The sequence below is a fragment of the Scardinius erythrophthalmus genome, assembly GCF_964197995.2.
Source record: "Scardinius erythrophthalmus genome assembly, chromosome: 13".
Classification (NCBI taxonomy): domain Eukaryota; kingdom Metazoa; phylum Chordata; class Actinopteri; order Cypriniformes; family Leuciscidae; genus Scardinius; species Scardinius erythrophthalmus.
This window is the reverse complement of record NC_138233.1, coordinates 35,855,708-35,880,515: the sequence shown is the minus strand read 5'-3', so window position 1 is coordinate 35,880,515 and position 24,808 is coordinate 35,855,708. Positions and strand designations below refer to the sequence as shown.

Sequence of the window (24,808 nt, the reverse complement as noted above, 5' to 3'; positions counted from 1 at the left end):
TAAATTTGTACAACCTAAATCCGTCTCCTGAGTAGAGAACACTGCCTGAAATCTACGGAGTAAAGACTTCACCTGACTCTGCTCTCCCTCTGACAAAATCGACAAGTCCATGGCCTCCACCTGCTCCTGCACAGTAGGTGCTACTTCTGCGCTTTGCGACCCCACAAGAGCAACAACCGGCTGGACCTCTGTAACACCTGTGGGTAAACTGATCACATAAACACTGCTCAACGTGCCCATAATTGACCGTGGATAGAGCACTACATCAGTCACACCAACATTAACAACAGGTATATAAGCTGTCCCTTGGCTCACCCGAACTACTGCAGGAGAAGCCAATAACCCAGCGGGCAAACCGGATTCAGGAGGCTCAAAGAGTACGGTTCCCGCAGAGAATTCATCAGAGCAAGTTGCCGGAACAAATTTAAGCATGCCCCCTGGGATACGGCAAGGCCTACGGCCCCGTACACGGACCTTACCTATATGGTTTGTGCCAGATACATTAACACTACAATATTGTAATGCTTGAGATACGAGTTGCGGAGCTTTAGACACATCAGGCAAGTTAAAGAGAGCGGGGCCATGTTGACTAAAGAGATCCTGGTAGCATCGTTTTAAAACATTCATTCCAAGGATCCCTGGAATCCGATCACACAAGCCACCAGGAGGATCCTTAACAACAAGAACCCCACAATTGGAAACGACTTGGCCACAGAGCTCAATATCCAGCTCTATGTAACCAATATAAGGAATGGCAAAACCGTTAGCGGCGCGAAGCTGTAACCACTGACATGACTTAAGTCGCTCCTGTCCCCATGTTGCAAATTGTCGCTGAAAAAAGCTTTCCGTAATGGTGGAGACCATTGAGCCGGTGTCAACCAAGCACGGCACCGATACTCCACCTATGGAAACAACAAGATGAGGACAGGACGACATTAAACTAGACGCCGCAACAGAACCCGTCGGTAAAACTGAGCCGGTAATGTCCCCAATCGAGCTGTGACTCCGCAGCTCGATGGGCACTAGTTTTCCGACTGCACGGAAGTAGATAACTGCCTATCTCCAGCAATAGGTACAGTGGAATGAGGAGCACGTTGAAGAACCCGCTCCTCATTACACTCTCGGGCAAAATGGCCTGGTTTTTGACACCTTCTACAGATTATAGGTCCACTACGAGGGACTCGATTACGCATCTCTGGGCCTGACAGTCGAGCGAAACTTTGAGTGAGGCGATTTAACTGCTCTTGCTGTGCTTTCAGCATTTCCCTTAACTCACCCAACTCAGACGTCTGGGGTGAACTACGAGCTACCACCCATGAATCTCCGTGAACGCCATACTGAATTCCATGTGCCACTGGAACGGATAAACTTCGGGCCCTCACACCCCCCGGCATCCCTTCCTGCTCCCATCGCAGGGCTTCACTCCTCACCTCTAATAAAGTAGAATTGGGCTGTCGGCGCACCAGCTGTTTAAGCTCACGTCTCAACATACTGTTATTGACATATTCAACGAACTGATCACGTAACAACATTTCAGCATTTGCCATTACGTTCGGTGACTGTTGCTTAACCTTCTCCAGCAGACTCATCAAGGCGAGGGAAAACTCCAAGAGTGTTTCCCCCTCCTGTTGTCTCCGGGAGAAGAAAGCTTCCTGCAAGGCTACATACGACACTGAACATCCATACAATTCACGCAATGCCTTAATAATTTTCTCAGGGTCCGCTCGCTCTGTCTCTGACCGATATCGGATCTCTTCTCGCGCCTCCCCCTCCAAGTGGTCAAAGAGAAAGAAGGCCTGATCCGCAGGGGATAAATGACGGGTTCTCATACAAGCTTTAGCTTCCTCCACCCATTCATCAATATTTACCCCAGCCCTCCCACTAAATTTTGGACACCTTCTATCTCTAGGTACAAATACCAGCCTATCAGTAACTGGAATATTACCAGTCGCCGCTGGAAGTATAGGGGCAGTAACTGTGGCAGAGGTGCTAGGTCCCGCCACATTGACACCCTGCAATTCAGAGGCCCTCTCTTGTCGCAATTTCTCATTGTCAGCTCTAAGCTGAGCTACAAGCTCTCTTAGTTCTTGTAATTCTCCCTCCATTCTAATAGCACGTACCTACTTAATTTAGCAGAACTCAGCACCCACAACAAATGGAGGTCAAGCCAAAAACTGCAATCGTCTGAGCACACGTCTGCTGCTTTGTTCCCTGAAGGAAAAGAAAAAGAAACACCAAACACACAAAAAAAGAAAATTAAATTATTAGAACAAAATATACAACTCACGTCTCTGCCAGATATTCTGTGCGACCCTGCCGACTGCGCCACTTGTAGCAATACGTGGCCGTCTAGTAGTGACTACGCCACCCCGAATTACCGGGGAAATAATCTAATAAATAGGACACAAGTCCGTTTACTCAGGAGAGGCAAGAGACGTGAGTTCACATTGAAACAGGCAATTTTTATTAAAGAAAGCAATTAAACAAATAACACAATCAATTGTGTCATTTCGTAATCAAAAAGGCAACCAAAACAAAAAAGAATATGATCACTGCAGGGGCTGAGACCACAGAGAAGCAGGCTAGCTATAGCTGCATATGGCAATCAAACACACTTTGAAGAATCACTCCACTACAAAATAGTGATAAAAAGTCACACCACACTTATAACCCCTACTTAGGGTGAAGGCCTGCAGCTAAAACCACCAGCCTGCCTCCAGGAAAACCCAGCTCCTGCAGAATACAGAAAAGAAATAAATATAGAAATGATTAGAGATAAACCAAATCACAATGAGACAAATAATGAAAACAAAAATCAAGTTATAAGATAAATGGTCATCTATAATAAAGACAAAGAAAATAAATATAAACCATTCAAACGGTCACAACACAAAAAAAAAAAAATCACACAATCAGTCCAACCTACACAAATGATGGGACCAGTTTGGTAGGCTAATCATCACTCCATGTAATAAATCACAGGTATTTAACAGTGATGATCATGCGGCTAAGGACTGGTAACAAAACCAGCCACATTCATACAACATAAACAACATATTGCCTGAGCAATAGATAAAGTGGAGTCCAGCAGTAATATTCGGCTTCCACAAAGCAGCAAACGTGGCTCAATGAAGCATGGATTGCTGACAGCAAGTTGTTAAAGTAGCTGCTCAGCCTGGCCTTAACACGGGCAAAAGAGAACTCCTAAACACAAATATTCATTAACTATCTAATTAAAAACAGTTGCAGATTAAAAGAAACGATCGTAAATGTACTCACCCTGATTCAATTTCGGCGCGCGCACACAAACAATCACAGGCACACGGAAATCATATGACAGTCATCTGATGTTAGTGAGTCAATAAACAGCTGATACTCCGACGCAGCTATGAGGAGACGTCACACCAATGGGAGACCGAAGGCACGCCACACTAAAACGCATTGCAGGTCGCTCAAACAAACAAACTACACAAAAAGTTAAAAACTAACATTAGAACTTACCACAATGTGGGTGTCGCCACGAGAACGTGCACAGCCTCGATGGCCGAGTGTCACACTAAACAGATACAGATGAAGGCACAATGAAACATCACTTAATACTAACATCAAAACAACCGGCTACACGGCTAACACACATACCTCCGCGGTCTCTTGGAATGAATGACAAAGGGGCGGGCTTTCAATGACGTATCCCAGGGAGCATCCAAAGAGTCTATATACCCCAAGGGGCAGAACCCTATTGGCCATATATGTAATGAGGGTGACGTGGCAACGAGTCACTCACTTCACCACAATAACTTTCAGGAAAATAACTTAATTTACATTATTATTATCATACGTAAACAGCTATCATTAATATTGTTAGATGAACTACAGCTATGTCATTTTTGCTTTTAGGATTTTACACCTTCAATAAGGTTTCTCACTTTGAATAAAAGTACTTAATGCTATAACATATGCCTGTAATCTGAACAGATATTTTAAACTGTTTAATGACAAGCAAGCAGATACATAGGTAGAGTTACCAAACCTTCTTCAACGTCAAAGTTAAGGACTTTACAGACCCAGTTCCCTCAAATTCAAGGACCCAACACAGCATAGTGAGAATGTTTATAATGACAACTTGTAGGCTTTACAGATGCTCACAGAAAACAATTTTAAAGAGAGAAAGGGCACAACATTACCTGATGGATTGTTGGTATTTTTTTTGGATGATGAGCATGTCACTGTTTAGTAACATTAACGCACGCCTCCTCCTGAAGTGACTTGCGATGCGCCTTCGCCGCGTGCAGTGCATTAAAACATTATTTTCTAGCCGCATTCTCGCTTCATTCTCAAATGTGATTGTTTGCCTAAAGTGGTGTAGGCAAACTATATAATACACTACGACCAGGGATACAATCAGCGCACGCAGTTGTCTCTCCATAGTAAAAAGCTGTCTGCCGGATTTTCCTCCTCTTTGTTTACTTCCGTTCTTCTGTTGGAATTTTCCCGCACGTTAATTCTGACCAATCGAAGTGCAGTTACGTTGGCCAACGAGTGATGTGGATGTTGTCACGTGACTGCATTTTGGTTCGATTCAACTGATTCGAACCAGAGCGATCAGTGTGGTGTGAAAAGGACCCAAAACGCCTGAAAAATACTACAAAGTATATTTTTTCTCCCTTGGTCCGGACCAAATGAACCGAACTACAGATGTGAAAGCACCCTTAGTACCACCGTTTTCAACACCCAGGACAAAGTTGAAGCACTTATTAAAAAGCTTATTTTCTGGGCCAACTGGATAAATACAAACTCCACCGAGTGCTTTCCTCTTCTATCTGAATTTTTGCAATCCCGGGAATCTGTGCTAAGTGATTAAAGTGCTATGTTAAGTCTACCGCTTCTTTAAGACAGACTGACCAGTTATTTGTCTGTTATGGTAAGGTACGCAAGGGTGCACCTTTGTCCAAACAGAGACTATCACGCTGGATTGTCGAGACAATAAAGTTGGCGTATAATAAATCTCATCAACCCTTACCAGTGGGTATTACTTGTCACTCCACTAGGGCTGTGTCTTCGTCTTGGGCCACTTTACGGGGAGTTTCCTTGGCGGATGTCTGCGAAGCTGCTACCTGGTCTTCTCCATGTACCTTCACGCGGTTCTACAAGGTTAACGTGGCTACTTCCCATGATGTGAGCTGGAGAGTGAATGGAGAGAAAAATATACGTTTTCAAACAAAAACCCATTAGTGTGAACATGGCCTAAGAAAAAAACAAAAAGGGATCACTTCAAGGGATTGCAGTGGACTAACATTATCTCTTCAGGCATTCGCACAGACCATCCACATTGCAGTTTTGTTTTTACAGGCCACAGGGTTAAAATACACAGATCAACCAGGAACACACCTGCTTTTAAATGCTCTGGCTATTGCTTGTTCACTGACTGCCCAGTAGAAGTTGATGTTGCCGGTACAGTTCACAATAAAACAGCTGCTAAGGCAACCGGTGAGAGCTGATGACCAAAAGGAAATAAATCAGCAATTGCAAACAACACTACCAAGGGCTCTCTGTCTTAAGAAAATGGAAAACCTTAAAGAATCTGTGGTAGAGTCTGGCTGTCGAGATGAGGCTCCATCGCCAGGTGTTCTGAAACCCATTTCCTGGAGACAAAGAATGAAGGACAGGAAACATAAAAATGAAACACTCAGTCTCCAGATGATGGTAGAAGAAAAAAGAGATGAGCCGGGTGAGGTTATCCAGAAAGTGATCCTTCATCCTAAGGGTGTGATGCTTTGGTCAAAGAAAACAATTGACATATTCCACCAAAGATATAACAACGACATAGTATATCTTGATGCAACAGGAAGCATTGTGAAGAAAAGTAAACACAGCACAGGTCCTTTTTACGTATACGAGCTGGTGGTCAGAAATCCAAATAAGGGTTCCTCTCCTTTTCCAGCAGCTACGTATGTGACCTGTGACCCCACCACCTCATCTATAATGTATTTTCTCAGTGCTTTCCAGACAGATCATGCCAAGCAATATGGACACAAAAACATCCGTCCACTCATGATAATATGTGATGGATCCATGGTCCTCACTCGTCTTCTGCCAAACTAACCTCAATGCCTTGCTCCAAAGTTATTATCAAATATTGACAGGGAAAGGCACCACTGAAGACTACAGTCTTCCTATTGCCCACCGCTGTCTAAGCCATATAATGCAAAATACTAATTCCTGTGTAAAAAAGCAGTAAGTAAAACCTTTATATTTTTTTTCATAAAACAGATAATCAAATTAATGGCAACAAATTATGATGATGATTCATGATGATTTATGACAATGTTGTTATTTTTATTTCTCTCTCAGTGCACCCAGGAATGTTTTCGGACTTTTGACCACAGCAAGTCCCATTGTTGAGTTTGATGAAATGCTCCTTAGTTGCACTGTCATCTTCTCAAGCCCATGCAGCTCTGAAAATGTTGAGAAGCACTTCAACAACATCTAGACTTTGTTGACCACCATTGGGGAATCAGCTGTTGATGACAGCAGCATTGCTCCTGAGGACCTTGAGGTACACAGTAAACATGAAAAACATATCTTTGGTTACTACAATAATTTAGGTGTAAAGTTGTACTTGACATGACCATGTAGAATGTTTGTCAGATGTCTGTAGTACTTTTGGCCCATTGCCAGGCATGGACATACAGTAGTCAGCCCATCAAATGCTTGCTCCCAGGCAAATATCAAAATCTACTAATCACGTTCACAGTAAATTTGTTATGCAAAGTAATTATTCAAGGGGTGTGGATCTTGTCAGTTTTGGTCTCATTACCTTTCCTCTGCTTTCACCATCAGGATAACTTTCAGCTTTGTACAGATGTTGTTTTAGGTGCTGTATAGATATGATGTAGAGTATGCAGAGAAGTTTCCCTAAAACATGACCAAACAAGAAATAAAAAATTATATGTTATACTGTATCTTCAGGGGACCTGGGCAGGCATGGTGAAGGACCCTCATACCATCTATTCTCAAAGACATTTTCAAAGATTTCAAAGAAAAAAATAATGGTTCCAGGTGTGGAATAATTTGGATGAATATATGCAATCTAATGTTTAAATGTCTGAACCTATTACTTTACTCTGAGTCCTTAGATAAGATTTTACTTTAATTATTTAATTACTTTAAAAATAGATTTTTTTTATTTTACTCAGATAAGATACTATAGTCCTTTTTATTTTCTTATCAGAATTTCACGCAGGACAACAAGACACAAGGAATTATGGAAAAGAGTCAGTGGGACTTGAAGAACATTCGCTTTAAAGGAAGACGACTGACCAGACTTGATGACTTCATAATGACCTGACATGCACACTGCACTTTTAAGGGAATTTAACGATGAGGAACGTATCACTAAAAGAAAGGTAAAACAGTCAACATTATATTGTATTTAAATGTGTCAGGGTAAGTGTTATGCTTAAAAAAAGAAAAACAGTGGTAACATTAAGCACATTTGGATACATTACTTCAAAAAGAACACAATTTTTAAATACATTTCTATTTTCAAATGTCTTTCCTGAAATAAAGCAGATGCCTACAGCTCGAGGAACAACCAGCACACCTTCTACTGACAGCCACACACCATCAGTGGCAGCACAAAGGACCCAAAGACAGACAGCCAAACACCATCAGTGGCAGCACAGGACCCAAAGACAGACAGCCAAACACCATCAGCGGCAGCACAGGACCCAAAGACAGACAGCCAAGACAAAGATGCGTTGGAGGTGAACTTGACTGTACTGTCTTTTTTAGTGTGCACGTACAATCGCAATAGTTTGACAATCAAAAGTTAGTTATGCCAATGTGGCGATAGAGCGGTATTACAGGTAGAAAGATTTACGACTACGCCACCCGGGGAGTTTCGCCCCGGGAAATATGGACAACACTCAGATTATCATCATTAGGTCACTCAGGTTCACTTTCTCTAGTAAAGGTAGGCAGAGACATGGGTATCAAAAATACAAAAGATTTATTACAATTTAATTTATAGCAAAAAGACAAATCACATTAAAAGACAACCATTTCATAAAATAACATCTGGAACTAAAAATAATATACTGACACAAGGTCAACAACGACATATACACAAAACATTAATACAGTTGACAAAAAAAAACCCAAAAAGACACAAATTGACAGGGCTGAGGTACACCACGGGAGACGCAGTCACTAAGTTTAATTTACCAAAGCTCACTCACACACCATAGTGCACTCAGGTCACACCATCAAGCACTTCAACAGTGTCACACGACAAACACTCGAAGAAACACCACCACCAGAAGAGACCCTCTACCCGTGGGACCCCAGCTCCTGAAAAGAAATAAGAAAGTTAATACACAAACTTCAAAATAATAATAATTACAACAAACCACAATTAGAAATTGTCCCAGTATAAGCAAACAAATGATGGTAATAATTTAACAAACACTCACAATTGGTACACAAAGATCTAAACAAACAACAACACACTCAATTTCCATCACGGGTTCGCATAGAGCCACGGACGGTTTTGTGCACTGGTTACAGATCCTAATGAGTGTTAGTTCCACATGTAGCAAATGGTAATATTACACCCTCAATAAGTAAAACCAAACCAGACAGCAGCAAGAGTAAACGCCACAGGTGTGACCGGAAAGCGGCAATCCCTTCTCTTTGCAGAAATATATGATGTTCTTGTAATATGGCAGCAAGGAATCGACAAGATTATAATGGCTATTTATAGCATCAGTAGAGAAAATGATCGCCCGGACGAGAGGGAAAATCCTGGTCCAAAGACAAAGAAAACACCACTAAAATGTTATGCCTCAACGCTAAATGTTAAACTCAACTCAGTTACATGCGCAATAAATTTACCAAAAGAAGATGATCTAACCACCCATGGTGTTTATCCTTTCGTCGCACAGACGCTCTGAATTTGTGCACTCAGCTGGAGCACAGAGACACTGCACACAGCCCAAAACATCAGTCGATCCCAAACAAAAACAGACAATTCGCCCTCCACACCCAATTTGCACATACCTGATTGTAAAGCAAGCACACGAATGCACCCACTAAGACGATGCCACGGACAAGGCAGAGAGAAAAGACAGGCTAAACACAACATGAATAGTCAGTGCCATACACAGAGAAGATAACCATTGCTATATGCTAACCCACCTACCTACAGCCACTGTCAACAACAAATCAGGAGGCGGAGTCGGACGTGACGCATGCCAGGCTACAGCCAACCAGCTCTTAAATAGGGTGGATTACCTGCTGATAGGTGCTCACTAATGTCAATCATCTCATTCATTCGGTTACACCAACAATTCACAAAATAAGTTAAAACATATTAATAAGCATGTAAAATTAAATATTGTGATGTCCATCTTTGTGTAATTACTAATAATAAGCTGAACACAGATTTATCCAAAGATAACTCAGTTAATCTCATCCACAGTCCTAAAGTAGTAACGAAGTCTTCACCAAGGAGGTGTGGTTGGGACACCACAGACACCATTTGTCTAAGTATTGAACGTAAATGACAACCACTGGATCACAGCAAGCAACCTTTTCTGTGGACCCAATGAGCTTTGCATTTACGACAGCCTAAACACAATCATCAACAAGCAGACTACACAAAAACTATCTGCTAATGTCACAGATAGATTTGCACAGGACACAGCATTGTAGTGTTTGTCCGGTAACTTTAATGGCAACCAGTTAGTTTTACTGCTTTCTGTAAAGCTTAAAATGTAAGGCAGTTTATGGCACGCAGTGCAGGGCAGTGTGTTTACAGTTTACAATACAGTTTTTTTGTGTGTAGAAAAAAAAATTCCCTGATGCAGTTTTTGATAGAGAGAAACACGAAACAATTCTAGTTTCACTGTTATTTATTTAACTAATAGACCTACTAATCTCTGTGTAAAAATAATATGATGCTGCCATCTTTCTAAAGTCTTTTTTGCACCCCTGTAAATTGGCTCCTAATCTCAGGTGAAAATTGTCATTTTGACCCCTCTACAAAATAGTGGATTACTCAGAAAATATACATCTGTGACATTTAATATTTTGACTTTAATCACTATTTATGTTTGTCTTTCTTCAGAAAAAAATATGAACCAAATAAAAAAATTGAGCCAGGGAAGTTTCTGAAATGTGGCTGATTTGACAGAATGACCCTTCTCAGAAACTAAAGCTAAAATGCATATCATAAAAACTAAATGTGTTAGCAGCACAATCCAATAATGATAAAGTGATAATATCTCTGATGCCCCTGAACTGTGTTGTTACCTTCAGATGAGCTTGATGGGTCGGATGAGATGGATCGGGATGAGGAGCCGTGCTCTACATCAAAGCCCTCCTGTGATGCCCAAACACAGTGGTCAGACCCAGAGATGGAGGACCACACCTATTCAAAGAGCCGACCATCCCTTGCAGAACGAGCACTACACCATCCCCAGAATTATCATGTACAACTGTGCTGTGTTACCCCACTATTCAATTAGACAAATAAAGTCATTTAGCATTAAACATTACATTACTTGCGGCTAATTCGTTAAAATAAAATAAAATCATGTGATCAAACGTAATGGTTATAAAACTATATTTCATTACATCATCCGTGAACATGATTTGAGTCCCGTCGGATTGATGGAGTTGAAGACGACAACTCCCATGATTCCACACTACGCCTGTGTTATTGTTTTGAAAATGGCCAAAATTACATACTGTGCCTTTAACTTTTTATAATAATGTACGGCTGACATGGTTCCCTGTAGGCTATTGTTCACAGCATTAGTTTAGACAGATGTTTTTCATTGAGAAACACAATAACACACTGTTCCTGATATACAGTATTTCAAAAATGAATCAACATTGAATCTAATCGAAATCAAGATCGAAATCAAACCGCAAGCTTATCGAATCAAATCTATTTGTGATATTTGTGTTAATGCTATAATTCTCACTCCAAGCTGAACTCAAAAGTTGGCAGCGCTGGTCTAGAGACTGGTGTGATTTCTCAAAACTATCCATCCATCCATCCATCTTCTTCTGCTTATCTGGGGCCGGGTCGCGGGGGCAGCAGTCTAAGCAGGGATGCCCAGACTTCCCTCACCCTAGACACTTCCTCCAGCTCTTCCAGGGGGACACCGAGGCGTTCCCAGGCCAGCCGGGAGACATAGTCCCTCCAGCATGTCCTTGGTCTTCCCCGGGGTCTCCTCCCGGTGGGACATGCCCGGAACACCTTCCCGGGAAGGCGTCCAGGAGGCATCCGGAAAAGATGCCCGAGCCACCTCAGCTGGCCCCTCTCGATGTGGAGGAGCAGCGGCTCTACTCTGAGCTCCTCCTGAGTGACCGAGCTTCTCACCCTATCTCTAAGGGATCGCCCAGCCACCCTGCGGAGAAAGCTCATTTCGGCCGCCTGTATCCGGGATCTTGTCCTTTCGGTCATGACCCACAGCTCATGACCATAGGTGAGAGTCGGAACGTAGATTGACCGGTAAATCGAGAGCTTTGCCTTGCGGCTCAGCTCCTTCTTCACCACGATAGACCGGTACAGCGACCGCATTACTGCAGAAGCTGCACCGATCCCTCTATCAATCTCCCGTTCCATCCTTCCCTCACTCGTGAACAAGACCCCAAGATACTTGAACACCTCCACTTGAGGCAGGAACTCTCCACCAACCTGAAGTGGGCAAGCCACCCTTTTCCGACTGAGAACCATGGCCTCGGATTTGGAGGTGCTGATTCTCATCCCAGCCGCTTCACACTCGGCTGCAAACCGCCCTAGTGCATGCTGAAGGTCCTGGTCTGATGGGGCCAGCACGACAACATCATCCGCAAAGAGCAGAGATGAAATCGTGTGGTCCCCAAACCTGACCCCCTCCGGCCACTGGCTGCGCCTAGAAATTCTGTCCATAAAAATTATGAACAGAACCGGCGACAAAGGGCAGCCCTGCCGGAGTCCAACATGCACCGGGAACAAGTCTGACATACTGCCGGCAATGCGAACCAAGCTCCTGCTCCGGTCGGTCGTACACCCTCCACAAGATGCCGCGAGGGACACAGTCAAATGCCTTCTCCAAATCCACAAAGCACATGTGGATTGGTAGGGCAAACTCCCATGAACCCTCCAGCACCCTGTAGAGGGTATAGAGCTGGTCCAGTGTTCCACGACCGGGGCGAAAACCACACTGTTCCTCCTGAATCCGAGGTTCTACTATCGGCCGGATCCTCCTCTCCAGTACCCTGAAATAGACTTTCCCGGGGAGGCTGAGAAGTGTGATCCCCCTATAGTTGGAGCACACCCTCCGGTCCCCCTTCTTAAAAAGAGGGACCACCACCCCGGTCTGCCAGTCCAAAGGTACTGTCCCCGACTGCCACGCGATGTTGCAGAGGCGTGTCAGCCAAGACAGCCCCACACCATCCAGAGACTTGAGGTACTCAGGGCGGATCTCATCCACCCCCGGTGCCTTGCCACCGAGGAGTTTCTTGACTACCTCGGTGACTTCAGCTTGGGTGATGGACGAGTCCACCTCCGAGCCCTCAACCTCTGCTTCCTCAATGGAAGATGTGACGGCGGGATTGAGGAGATCCTCGAAGTATTCCTTCCACCGTCCGGTGATATCCCCAGTCGAGGTCAACAGCTGCCCACCTCCACTGTAAACAGCGTTGGTAGGGCACTGCTTCCCTCTCCTGAGGCGCCGGATGGTTTGCCAGAATCTCTTCGAGGCCGACCGATAGTCCTTCTCCATGGCCTCACCGAACTCCTCCCAGGCCCGAGTTTTTGCCTCCCCAACCACCCGGGCTGCAGTCCGCTTGGCCCGTCGGTACCCGTCAGCTGCATCCACAAGCCAGCCAGGCCCGATAGGACTCCTTCTTCAGCTTGACGGCATCCCTTACTTCCGGTGTCCACCACCGGGTTCGGGGATTGCCGCCTTGACAGGCACCGGAGACCTTACGGCCACAGCTCCGAGTGGCCGCGTTGACAATGGAGGTGGAGAACATGGTCCACTCGGACTCAATATCTCCAGACTCCCTCGGGATCTGGTCGGAGCTCTGTCGGAGGTGGGAGTTGAAGATCTCTCTGACAGGGTATTCGGCCAAACGTTCCCAACAGACCCTCACAGTACGTTTGGGTCTGCCGAGTCTGTCCAGCTTCCTCCCCCGCCATCGGATCCAACTCACCACCAGGTGGTGATCAGTTGACAGCTCCGCCCCTCTCTTCACCCGAGTGTCCAAGACATACGGCCGGAGGTCAGATGAAACAACTACAAAGTCGATCATCGACCTCCAGCCTAGGGTGTCCTGGTGCCATGTGTACTGATGGACACCCTTATGCTTGAACATGGTGTTCGTTATGGACAAGCTGTAACTAGCACAGAAGTCCAATAACAGAACACCACTCTGGTTCAGATCAGGGGGGCCGTTCCTCCCAATCACGCCCCTCCAGGTGTCACTGTCGCTGCCCACGTGGGCGTTGAAGTCTCCCAGTAGAACGACGGAGTCCCCAGTCGGAGCACTTTCCAGCACCCCTCCCAGAGACTCCAAGAAGGCCGGGTACTCTGCACTGCCGTTTGGCCCGTAGGCACAAATGACAGTGAGAGACCTATCCCCGACCCGAAGGCGTAGGGAAGCGACCCTCTCATTCACCGGGGTGAACTCCAACACATGGCGGCTGAGCTTGGGGGCTATAAACAAACCCACACCAGCCTGCCGCCTCTCACCATGGGCAACTCCAGAGTGGTGAAGAGTCCATCCTCTCTCGAGGAGTGTGGTTCCAGAGCCCAAGCCGTGCGTAGAGGTGATCCCAACTATCTCTAGTCGGAATCTCTGAACCTCACGCACAATCTCAGGCTCCTTCCCCGCCAGAGAGGTGACGTTCCATGTCCCTAGAGCTAGATTCCGCGTCCAGGAATCGGGTTGTCTAGGCCCCCGCCTTCGACTGCCGCCCGATCCACTTAGCACCGGCCCCTTACAGTCCCTCCTGCAGGTGGTGGATCCACGGGAGGGTGGCCCCACATCGCTCCTTCGGGCTAAGCCCGGCCGGACCCCATGGGGGGAGGTCCGACCACCAGGCGCTCGCATACGAGCCCCAACCCCGGGTCTATCTCCAGGGTGGGGCCCCGGCTGCGCCATGCCGGGCGACGTCACAGTCCTCGAATTTGTAGGCATCATAAGGGGTTTTTGAACCGCTCTTAGTCTGACCCGTCACCTAGGACCTCTTTGCCTTGGGAGACCCTACCAGGGGCATATAGCCCCAGACAACATAGCTCCTAGGGTCGTTCGGGTACTCAAACCCCTCCACCACGGTAAGGTGGCAGTTCAAATGGTCATATATTTCTCAAAACTATTTCACATCTATTTTACTGATGGTCATATCAGATGGTTTATGAGTTTCTCTTCATGTATTGATTTATTTTCTTGGTTAACAACTATATTTTACTTTTATTTCTGTAAAATTAAATTGACACGAGATTGTTATCAATGCATATAAAAGTAAAAAAAAATTAAAGTGAAATTTCCAAGCATTTGGAATGAAATTACATTTATTTTGAAAAAGTGCAGATCTTATTGTGAATGATTCATCCATGTACACTTTTTTTTTCATCCTTGTCATATTTAATCCAATAATTTATTCTCCTTAAACTCTACAATCGACTGTAAACTCACATTCATTTTTGCGTGCAACATCCACATCTCAACATCCAGTCAACAACTGATGAACCTACCCTACATTTCTGATAATCTGATACACTTGGATGTGCGTCACAATATGTAAGAAAAGATCCATCACTATTTCCTTTTCATTGCGACTTTATTTATACAGTGCTTTATTCAATACAGATGGTTTCAAAGCAGCTTTACAGTGATAAACAGGAAATAATGATCAATGATCAAACAGAAATCAATTCTGCTGTAAAGCAGATCTAAAAAGACAACAGTGTCATAGCCGTTTGTTGTAGTCCTTAAAAAGTGATTTCTGTAAAAGGAAATATCTCCATTTGCTTTGAACTTTGAGTGTCGTAACATCACAGATGGTGTTTATGCTCAAACAGCAACATTACACACTAACTAAAGTTAAAAAAGTGAAATCATAATCAAAGACACCTTTATTATCCATTGGAGTGCATCATTTTGCATCTGGTATGATGCTTTTTTTAAATTATAATGTTAGTATTATAATGTTTTTAATCATAACGTTATATTTTTTCAACGCCTGCTATACATTAGACAGTTTTGTGCATCCCATTTTTGAATGATGAAAATCTGTCACACTGTAACCAACTTAAACCTTATTAAAAATATTCAAAATTGTAAAAAATTTGAAAATGTTCTAAATAACGGTTTGAAAGCATCTAGTCTTGTTATTCTGTCAATCATTTTGCATGAATATATAAACAGCTGCTTGCCTCACAGTGAATTCATAATTTTCAGAGCTCAATAGGATAATACATGAACATATGAGGATTTCACTGGCAAGAAGAAGAACCCTTTCACAGTGATTTCGGTAAAATAAATAATTTATCCAATTGACTCTTTTGGATAGTGTTTTAACGGACATCAACATATTAAATCCTGCAGTTTTTTTTTATATTTCAATTTTTTTTTTAAAAGATGTACATTTATAACACTATACATTGTATTATATTACCTTTGCCTCAAATAAAAAAATAATAATACAGTTTCTTTTTTAAAAAAAGTTTCTAATACAGTGACTGTGGGAGTGACGGATAAACTGACATCTTTCTCTCTTCTGACTGCTGTTATCAATCCCTCTCTATTTTTTTCCCTCTTTTTGAAAGTTTTTAAAGGGTAACTAAACCCTAAACCAACTTTTTTTTGTTAATGATCTGTAAGAATGGGGCTTTATTAGTGTTGTTCATTGATTCGAGTAACTTTTTTGACATTTGGGTATAAAGTGTTTTAATTCTACAATATATGGTGTAAAAACGTCTGAGTGCTGCCCTCTTCAGGTTGAACGGTGGCTACTACAGTTGAATTTTCCTATTGGATGTTGCGGTACTGCGTGACGTAAACGGTACTGCGTGACGTAGGCTGGTTCCAGCTCACCACGCCCTCCCTTGGTACGAGCTCACCACGCCCTTGGATGAGCTAGCGTAGATTTATCTGTATTTAGTACAGTGGTAGGTATAGTGTTGCTGGGTGCAACTGCATAGCTTTCCAGCAGACTTGGAAATTAGGCGCCAGTGTTTGCATGCACTTGGCCTGGAAGACCGTGAGTGTAAAACCTGCATTTTACGCGGAATTGCTTTTCCAACGATACAATAGAGGTGGACATTGGCTTCTCCACACAGTTCGCGCTGAACAGCGACGCAGTGCCAAACGCTGTTCCTCGATCCTGCATGGACTCCACCACCGCAGCGGCGTCTTGATGTGAGTGATCATATATATTTTAATCACAATTTATGGTTAGGCTAAAGTTAATCCTCTGGGGTCGACAAACGCGTCGGCGCATTTTGCTGGATTTTTTCACAGAGCTGCAAAATATGAATATGCCTATACAGAGCGCGCGCTATTGACATCAACTCGATAAAACTCATCAGATTCATATTTACGTCGTCTTGCGACCCCGTGAGCAAACTCTACATTTTAGACAGTCTGACAGCAGGACTCTCAGGTGCATGCCCTTCCGCTCACGGTTCGTCCCCTCTATCTCCGTTGGGGTCTGCCCACTTTTCTAGCATTTTTCAAATATTGCCAGTGGGTGGAGTCAGGCTCTGACCAGGGGTTTAGTTACCCTTTAACTCTATTGTGGAGTTTTTCTTTTGCCATTTGAGCAAATGGAAACACGAAAAATATATTTAATGTAGTCTCTCATTCACCGCTATAGAAGTTTCCCCAAATATGACGACTTCTGCTTCTGAGAAACCCGGAAATCTGAAAAGGGTCTATGACTAAAATGTGTTAACACTTTATGTTGTCTTACATATTGTAAACGTGGATTTACTTTCATTATTTTATGACTTATTTAATGGTTACTTATCACATTTATAATAATATTAATAATAATAATAATAAGAACTTTTTTTTTTTTAAATACAGAAATCAGATTTTTAACCCTTATGCGTCAATGTATAAAGTTACTCTGAGGTCTTTGATGTCCATGTCAAAAAATAAACTGTCATAAACATTTGAAGTTTCGGAGCACAAATTTAATTCTGAAGACCCTCAAGAAGAAGAAGACTCTTGGAGGATTATTGTTAAAAAAAAGTTGCAAAAGTGAAAAAAGAAAGGGGCTTAAATAGGGGTTTAAATTCATGAAAATGATTTATAATTTTTATATATATATATAAAATGTAGGCTATATTTAATAAAACATGTTAAACTCAAAAACTGCAAACAAATAAAAGCCATGAATCTAAACAACTTGTGTTTTAAATAAAAAAATAAAAAATAAAAAAAGCTTTCAGTGAGATTTAGTTTGGGTTCAGTACTAAACTTTCCCCATTAAATGCCAGCACTGGTATAATCAACGCTGTGATTTGTGATTTGCAGTACAGTAGAAACTTTCTCTATCAAATATTACACACACCATTTTTCTAGTACATGCATACAAACTACACTGACATCCACACAAATTATAGCTGCATCATTTATCCAATTGATACACAAATACGCAAAAAACATGAATAAAGCGAGTATTTGCTTTATAGGCCAAACCTGAGAAAATGTATCTTTACCAACAGAGTAAAAATGTTAAATGTTTATTTGTTAAATGGCCCTGTGATAAAAAAAAAGAATTTTTATTTTTGTCCATAAGGTCCTGAGTGTAAATATTTTGTGTTACTAGTGTAAAATTGATTCATGAAAGAAAAAGATAAGAGTAAAATAAGAAAATTCCAATAAAAATAAACACTTTTGCCAAAAATGTATGAAGTTGGCATTAACACAGGAAACTAATTTTCAGTTTTGTCTTCGTCTTTTCTTTGTCTTTTCAGTTTTGTTTTTTTTATATATCACACTGTGATTTTCTGCTGTAATAAAGAGTTTATTAACTGGTAAGATCCTCAGAGGAGAAGTTGTGCAGCGATTATATGAGAATGGAAAGACTGTGTCGTTGAAGGTGGATGTGAATGTGAGTAAATGTGTGTTAGTTACAGGATCAGAGAATGACACTGTTCCTCTGTCATAGTCCAGCTGAACTCTCACACGCTGAAGCTTCTGTTTAACAGGAAAGACAGTTTAGGGTTGCTCTGGGGATTCTGAGCTGTATTTGCTGTCCATGTATCGCACACGCCAGACATTAGACTTAAAGAAAACCGCTCCCTTCCTTTGGTTTGATGCTGTTGTTATTCCAAGAATCCAGCTTGTATTGTCTCCAACCTCCACATCCCAGCAGTGTGTTCCTGAGTTAAAGCCCTCAGATCCCAGGACACATGCATACCTGTCAATCCTCTCTGGATTATCAGGAAGTGTTTTATATACATGACTGTACAACACACTGGTCAGATCAGCAGAGAGTGTGAGACGAGGATTTGCTGTGTTTGGATCCAGAGTCAACGGAGCTGCAAAGAGAATAACATCAGATTACAGGATGAGATATGATTAGAAATGTAAATGTAAAACAAATAAAGACTTTGTTGAAAGAATTCATAAATGATAACAATGGTCAGAATGGATTGAGGCTTCATATTTAATATCAGTTTTCAATAAACACTATTGTATCCTAATACATAAACATAAACCATGAGGAATAGACTTTTCATTATGAGTTCACTGTATGATCTGATGATTTTCTGAAATACAGTTCAAATTCACCTGGAAATTATTAAATATATTTCTATCAAATGTTGATGTTGTGTGTGTTTATATGAACTATCTTCTGCACTGGTGTCAAATCTGCTGAGACTCACTGTGTTGGACAGTTTCCAGCATCTTCTTCCAGACTCTGAACGGCAGGTTACCCAGATAACGCGACACATGAATCAAAGCTCCAGAACTCATCCGTGGATCCGGCTGTGAGATCTGGACTCTGAGGAACATTCATGAGTCAGAACTGCAGTGAATTTGAGTTCAGATCCACTGAGAGAAGAGATACGAGAAGCTCACTCACCTTTCCATCGTGACTTTAAAGTTCTGGAAAATATAGAGTTTGAAAACATTTTAATATCTTATCAAACACTCTCAGTGTCAATGAGTCTCTCTATACAAGTTGTTTTCTGCACAAAGAATGAAGCCAGATTGATTTGTCACCTTTAGAAACGAGACGTCATTGTCTTTCATCATCTCCTCCATGTCTCTGATTGTGTGTGAAAGAGCTGAGATGTGTGTGTTCATCTCCTCCAGCTTCTCCTTCATCCTCTGCTTCTTCTGCTCCTCTTCCTCTCTCAGTGCAGTGATTGTAGCTTCTTCTTCGTCTCTGAGAAACTGATAAAGCTTCTCAAACTCTTCTTTAATCTGACGCTCTGTGTGCTCAGCTTGAGACTGAAATCAAATCACATTCACTTCAGTCAGCGCTGTATGAACACACACTCCACTAATGTCAATAAGAAACTCTGTGTGTGAATGTTGAGTATTTAACTCTTTATATCCTCACCTTGATGTGTTCAATTGTTTCATCACACTCTTCTTTCATTTCTTCTCCATGTTTGAGCTTGTTTTGTAAGGACGTCAGTGCTGTATTAAATTCCTCCTACAGGTTAAGATGAAAATCTGTGAAACTTATGCAGCTCTAAGAGGTTTAAACATTGTATGTTTGGATGTTTTTAAATTATTCATATGCTGAATGGGTCATTCTCATGGAAGCATTTGTGTCTGAAAATTGCAGGACATCAAGAAACATCAAGAAATCATCATGGCCAATTCTAATTATTATATCCATGCAGTTGTAAATTTGTGGTTGTGCAAATACAGAACATTTCAATTTTTTCAAAAGATGTTTTGTGCCAATGCTGTTACATTCAAGAAGATTTGAACATCAGAGGATCGAAGAGCCGAATTTTATATCAGAGAGATATAAAGATTTAGTCTGAGTAAAAATAAATACTGGTCTATTGTAAACACAAATAATACTCTATGTTTAGCACTGTATTCAGCATATGAAATGAGAGACATTAGTGTTACCTTGTAAGATGAAAGCACTTCACTGATGGGTCTGAATGTGTGATTGGTGTGTTTCTCTGAGTCTCTGCACACTAAACACACCGGCTGTTTGTCCTCCAGACAGAAGAGTTTGAGTTTCTCACTGTGTAAACTGCAGATCTCCTCAGATCCTGATGAACGCCTCTCATTTCCCTCCTTTATCAATGAATCACACACGTTTTTTAACACAAGAATAACTGGTGGATCATCTTTTGAGGATCTTCTCCTGCAGACAGGACACTCCTGAGTCTCCTTAGTTTTCCAGAACTGTTGTAAACACTCTTTACAAATACTGTGACTACAGGACAGAAAAACAGGAGTCTTGAAGATTTCACAGCAAACAGGACAAGAAAGCTCTTCCACAGATTTTGAATCCATTTCCTCGTCTTGTAAAAGATCCAATGATCTACAATTTACTTTCACTTTCTGAACTTTGGTTTAAAGAGTAAACAACTATTACAATCAAAATCTAATCTGGGTTAATTCAGAAATAAACAAAAATGCTATAATATAATGTGTCCTCCTCTGTTCTTCACAACACTGACTCGTTTCAGCTTTCAGTAAAATTGAAAGTCAAAAATAATGACTAGTCACTTCCTGGTAAGGTTTGTAAGAGGGTGGAGTTTGTGTGTGTGTGTGTGTGTGTGTGTGTGTGTATGTACTTGTACTGTATTTCTTAGTTTGTGGGGCCCTGTGTGTACGTGTGTGTGTGTGTGACGGTGTTGGGGGGGGGGGGGGGGGGGGGCTTGTCTTGTGTTCCCCTTGTTTTGTGTGGACTAATGTTATTTCCTGTTCTGTGCCATGTTTTGTAGTCCTTTGTAGTTTTTCATGTTGATATCTGTTTTACTTTATTTACTTAAAAAAACAAAACAAAAAAAAACACTGCATTTAGATCCTCACCTTCTCCTGCTTTCTCTGGCACGTTACAGTATCAGTTGCTGAATTCAGACAGCATACAAGCATACTACTCTTCCTATTTCTGCCATAAAAGAATATGGTAAATGTAGTACGAGTAGTGTACTAGTATGTGCTTCTGAATTCAGAGTTTTTTTTTTTTTGTGATCAATTATTTATTTTCTTACAATCATTATTTACACATTGGAGAGGAAACAGCTTCACAAGAGAAAGAAAAACCTTAGGCTGATTACATCATCATTGAAAATATAACAGAGGCACAGTAAAGTGTTGCTTATTCTGATGCCTGTTTCTCTTCTCCTCCCCATATCCTACCCAGCCCAAGCCCACCCTCCAACCCCTAACCTAACAAGATTCGCTCAAGGTATTAAACCCTTAACAAAAAAAAAAAAAAAAGGGGGACAAACACACACCTCTCAACCCTTTCCCATTGCCACCCGTCCATCCTTCCTCCATCATTATGATATCCACAGGGATCCTATTGAGAAGAAGACGCCTATTGTTAATAGTTAGCTTTAGAGACGATGTGTCATTGAGCAGAAAGAGGGATGGGTCCTTTGATAATACTAGACAGGATGGATGAAACACTATGCCAAAATCTATTGACCTCTGGACACTGCCACACCATATGGTAAAAAGTAGCAATGGTATTGTCTGGACAATATTTATTTTATTTTTTAATGCCGGTAGGAAAACTTACATCACCATCTTCCAGTTCAGCATGGAGTGAGCATCAAGTCTGTGAATCAATGTTGATTCAATATCTATTCATTTGGATGTTTATACACTGTGTAGCGTGAGAGCGTGAGCAACCCTGCCATCTACTGTCAGAAAAGGGAAATGCATCCCATCTGTTCAGAAACGTGGAAAATAACTTATCCTGTCAGCAATAATGCAACAAAAACAAGAAACATCTAGTTTTATGTTTCTAGTATTCTATTTTCAATTAATGTTATTTGTTCTGGTCCTTATAGGGGGTCTCTAATGCTTATGAATGGTCCAGACACTTATAATAACACTTTTTTGTGTCTTTTAGGCTTAAGTTTTAAAACTTTGCTTCAGCATCTTTAATGCCAGCCGTTATTATTAAATCTATGAATATATTTAAATCCATCATTTTAATATTGACTCTCTTTTGTGTAACTGATCCACTGACTTTTAAAAACAACAACAACAACATCTTAGTATTTTCATGGTAGCTATTGTGGTGAAAATCAGTTAAGATGGCATTCCAGGGACCAGTTTATGGCAAGGCCCCTCTAACTGCCGGTGTGGAAGAAGATGTGCCACACTGTGATTGGATCCTTGGTGAATGAACATAAACAAATGTTCAGCAACATCAGATAAGATGCTAAGACAACTACCAGATACCTCTTACAGGACAGGAACGGGGACCTTCTGCACCCACCACCACCAAGGAGAGGACTTCCCATTGGTCACAGGTGGACTCTAACAACCAAACTCATTCCTTGGGTTTAGGCAAGAACCGCCATAAAAATTCCTTCAGGACCACAGATACCTATCTTAACCCTCAGGGGTCTGATGTGTTTTTTGGGGTCCTTGAGATGTTTTGACATGCCCTGACATTTGTGCTTTTTTCAGTTGCTTATAAACATATTAATGGCAAAGGTGTAATTACACTCTATTTAGCACAAACAGGGCTACCATAATATGTGAGCAACATATATGTTCATGTTTGTATTTTTGAGAGAATAATATTTATGCATGGTTATTGAAAAAAACTAAAAACTAAAGCTTCTGAAATAAGGCCACAAAACACATACTAATTATGTGTCAATAAGACTTTTGACTAATGGATGTTGTCGCCTAGAGTTTTTTCTTCAAAATGATCTGAAAATCATCCTGCCTAATCGTTCACATAAAAACAATACATTGATTTAAACTTTGTAAGTCAGTTTTTTTTTTTTTTGTCAGAAGAGGTTTATGCGTGGGAGTGGTAATGGCCTATCAATATTAATGAGATTCAGACCAGGGGTGTGACATAGACACTCCCCCAATGGCTAATGGGCCATCAAGTGAGGCAGCCTGAACAAAGAATAGACTGAGAGGAGATTCAAAGGTTTTGTTTTTCAATCTGTTTTATTGTAATTCCTCTATGTGGAGGAACTAAATGTTCTAAATTTGCTCTAAGCAAATCAAATGTGAGCAAAATAAAAAAATAATCAGTCGGCTATAAACAAAGCAATTGTGAGCAATAAATAAACAAAAGTAAAGGCAGGTATCTCACAGTAAATGCTTATGCCCCGTTGATGCGGGCTCTAAGCAAATCAAATGTGAGCAAAATAAATAATCAAAATTGTTGATTGCAATCAAAATTGTATTCAAAGAATCCTGAAAAAAACGTATCATTGGTTATAAAAATATATTAAGCAGCACAACGGCTTCCAACATTGATTTAAAAAAAAAAATCATATCAGAATGATATATATATTCTACCAAATTGGTTCACAGTTAGAAGCATCTCAATTTTTTTTATTTTCCCACAAATTGTGCTTGCAAAATATCCAAGGAAAACATGTCTAGTAATTGTGCAGTTAATTCTCATACTGTATTTTCAGTTTTAGAATATGTATCCTCTCCCCAAATTTGTCACTAATAAAACACAATAAAAATTATTTAAAGAAAAGGCTTATATTTACCTTTTAATAGTTTGTTTACATATACCTTTTTTATTAAAAAGGTTACAATTACAACAATTCAAATGTAATCTTTCTTTGTAAAAACTAAAGTATACATTTTAACATACATATTTCAAAGTTAAGGATTCATTACTTTGAATATAGCCTAGGCTACATTGGAAAAAACACTAATAACATATTTTTTGATGACTTTATTTTTGACAAAACATACTTTATTTAACATATGAGCAAAAATTGGCAAACAAAAGCTTATATTTTAGAATAAAAATGTATAATCTATCCAAAACTAGTCAGCGAAATGTTGTCTTTCATATGTCTGTAACATAGGTCTTTCGTTTTTATTATAAGGAATATAAAAGCGGATCATTCATTCACACACAGAAACACGATTCAAATTTAAACCGTCTTTTTGCTAGTTGTGGTAAACAGCGCGCATCTCTGCCATTCATTCATTCACACACAGAAACGCGATTCACTTGAGAATGAAAAAAAAACTTACTACAGTATTCCTCAGCTCAGCGGCATCCGTTGCTCCTCGAAATACCCGCACTTCTGTGGTACATTTTCCATTATTATTATTACGATAGTATTATTCCTCACAGCGCTGCGAGACGGTGTAAACAAGTACAATGTGTTTTCTCGAGCTAATATGGGGGTGTTCACAGTTTACATGGATTGCCTCAGATAATTTGCGTTTGAATAGCGCGCGCTCTCCACGGGCGGAGTCAAATTAAAAATAATGAGCTGAGATGAGAACGACTGACATCTCTCTCTTTTCATACAGATTACATAAACTGAGAATATTTGTTTTTTTATATAAATTACTTCATTCAAAAGAAGATAATTCAAGCTTCATGCCTGTGTGTCTGTATGCCTGTTTGACTAAGTATTCGCTGAGTTATGGTTCATTTTCGGACGCGTTTCAGAATTGACTTCACTGACAGAGAGAAAGCTGAACTCGCATCATGTTTATTTTTCTTTATTTGGCAAAAAGCACAACACTTTGTTTTTATTGTGAGTATACACAAAAATAATACACACTTAACAGGATCGATTGATGTATGAAACTGGTTTGTAACATCAAAGTTAACATACTATTTAGA

General features: G+C 41.1%; 1 protein-coding gene across 1 annotated transcript; it reads right to left on the bottom strand.

Moving 5' to 3' along the window:
* Positions 1-17,407: 17,407 nt before the first annotated feature.
* Positions 17,408-20,762, bottom strand: LOC308700874 (E3 ubiquitin-protein ligase TRIM35-like). Its single transcript, XM_081382733.1, has 6 exons — positions 20,113-20,762; positions 19,586-19,681; positions 19,243-19,473; positions 19,103-19,125; positions 18,903-19,021; positions 17,408-18,554 (listed from the first exon to the last, which is right to left on the bottom strand). The coding sequence occupies exons 1-6, from the start codon at positions 20,506-20,508 to the stop codon at positions 18,232-18,234; spliced, it is 1,188 nt and encodes a 395-aa protein (XP_081238859.1). The 5' UTR covers positions 20,509-20,762; the 3' UTR covers positions 17,408-18,231.
* Positions 20,763-24,808: the final 4,046 nt, after the last annotated feature.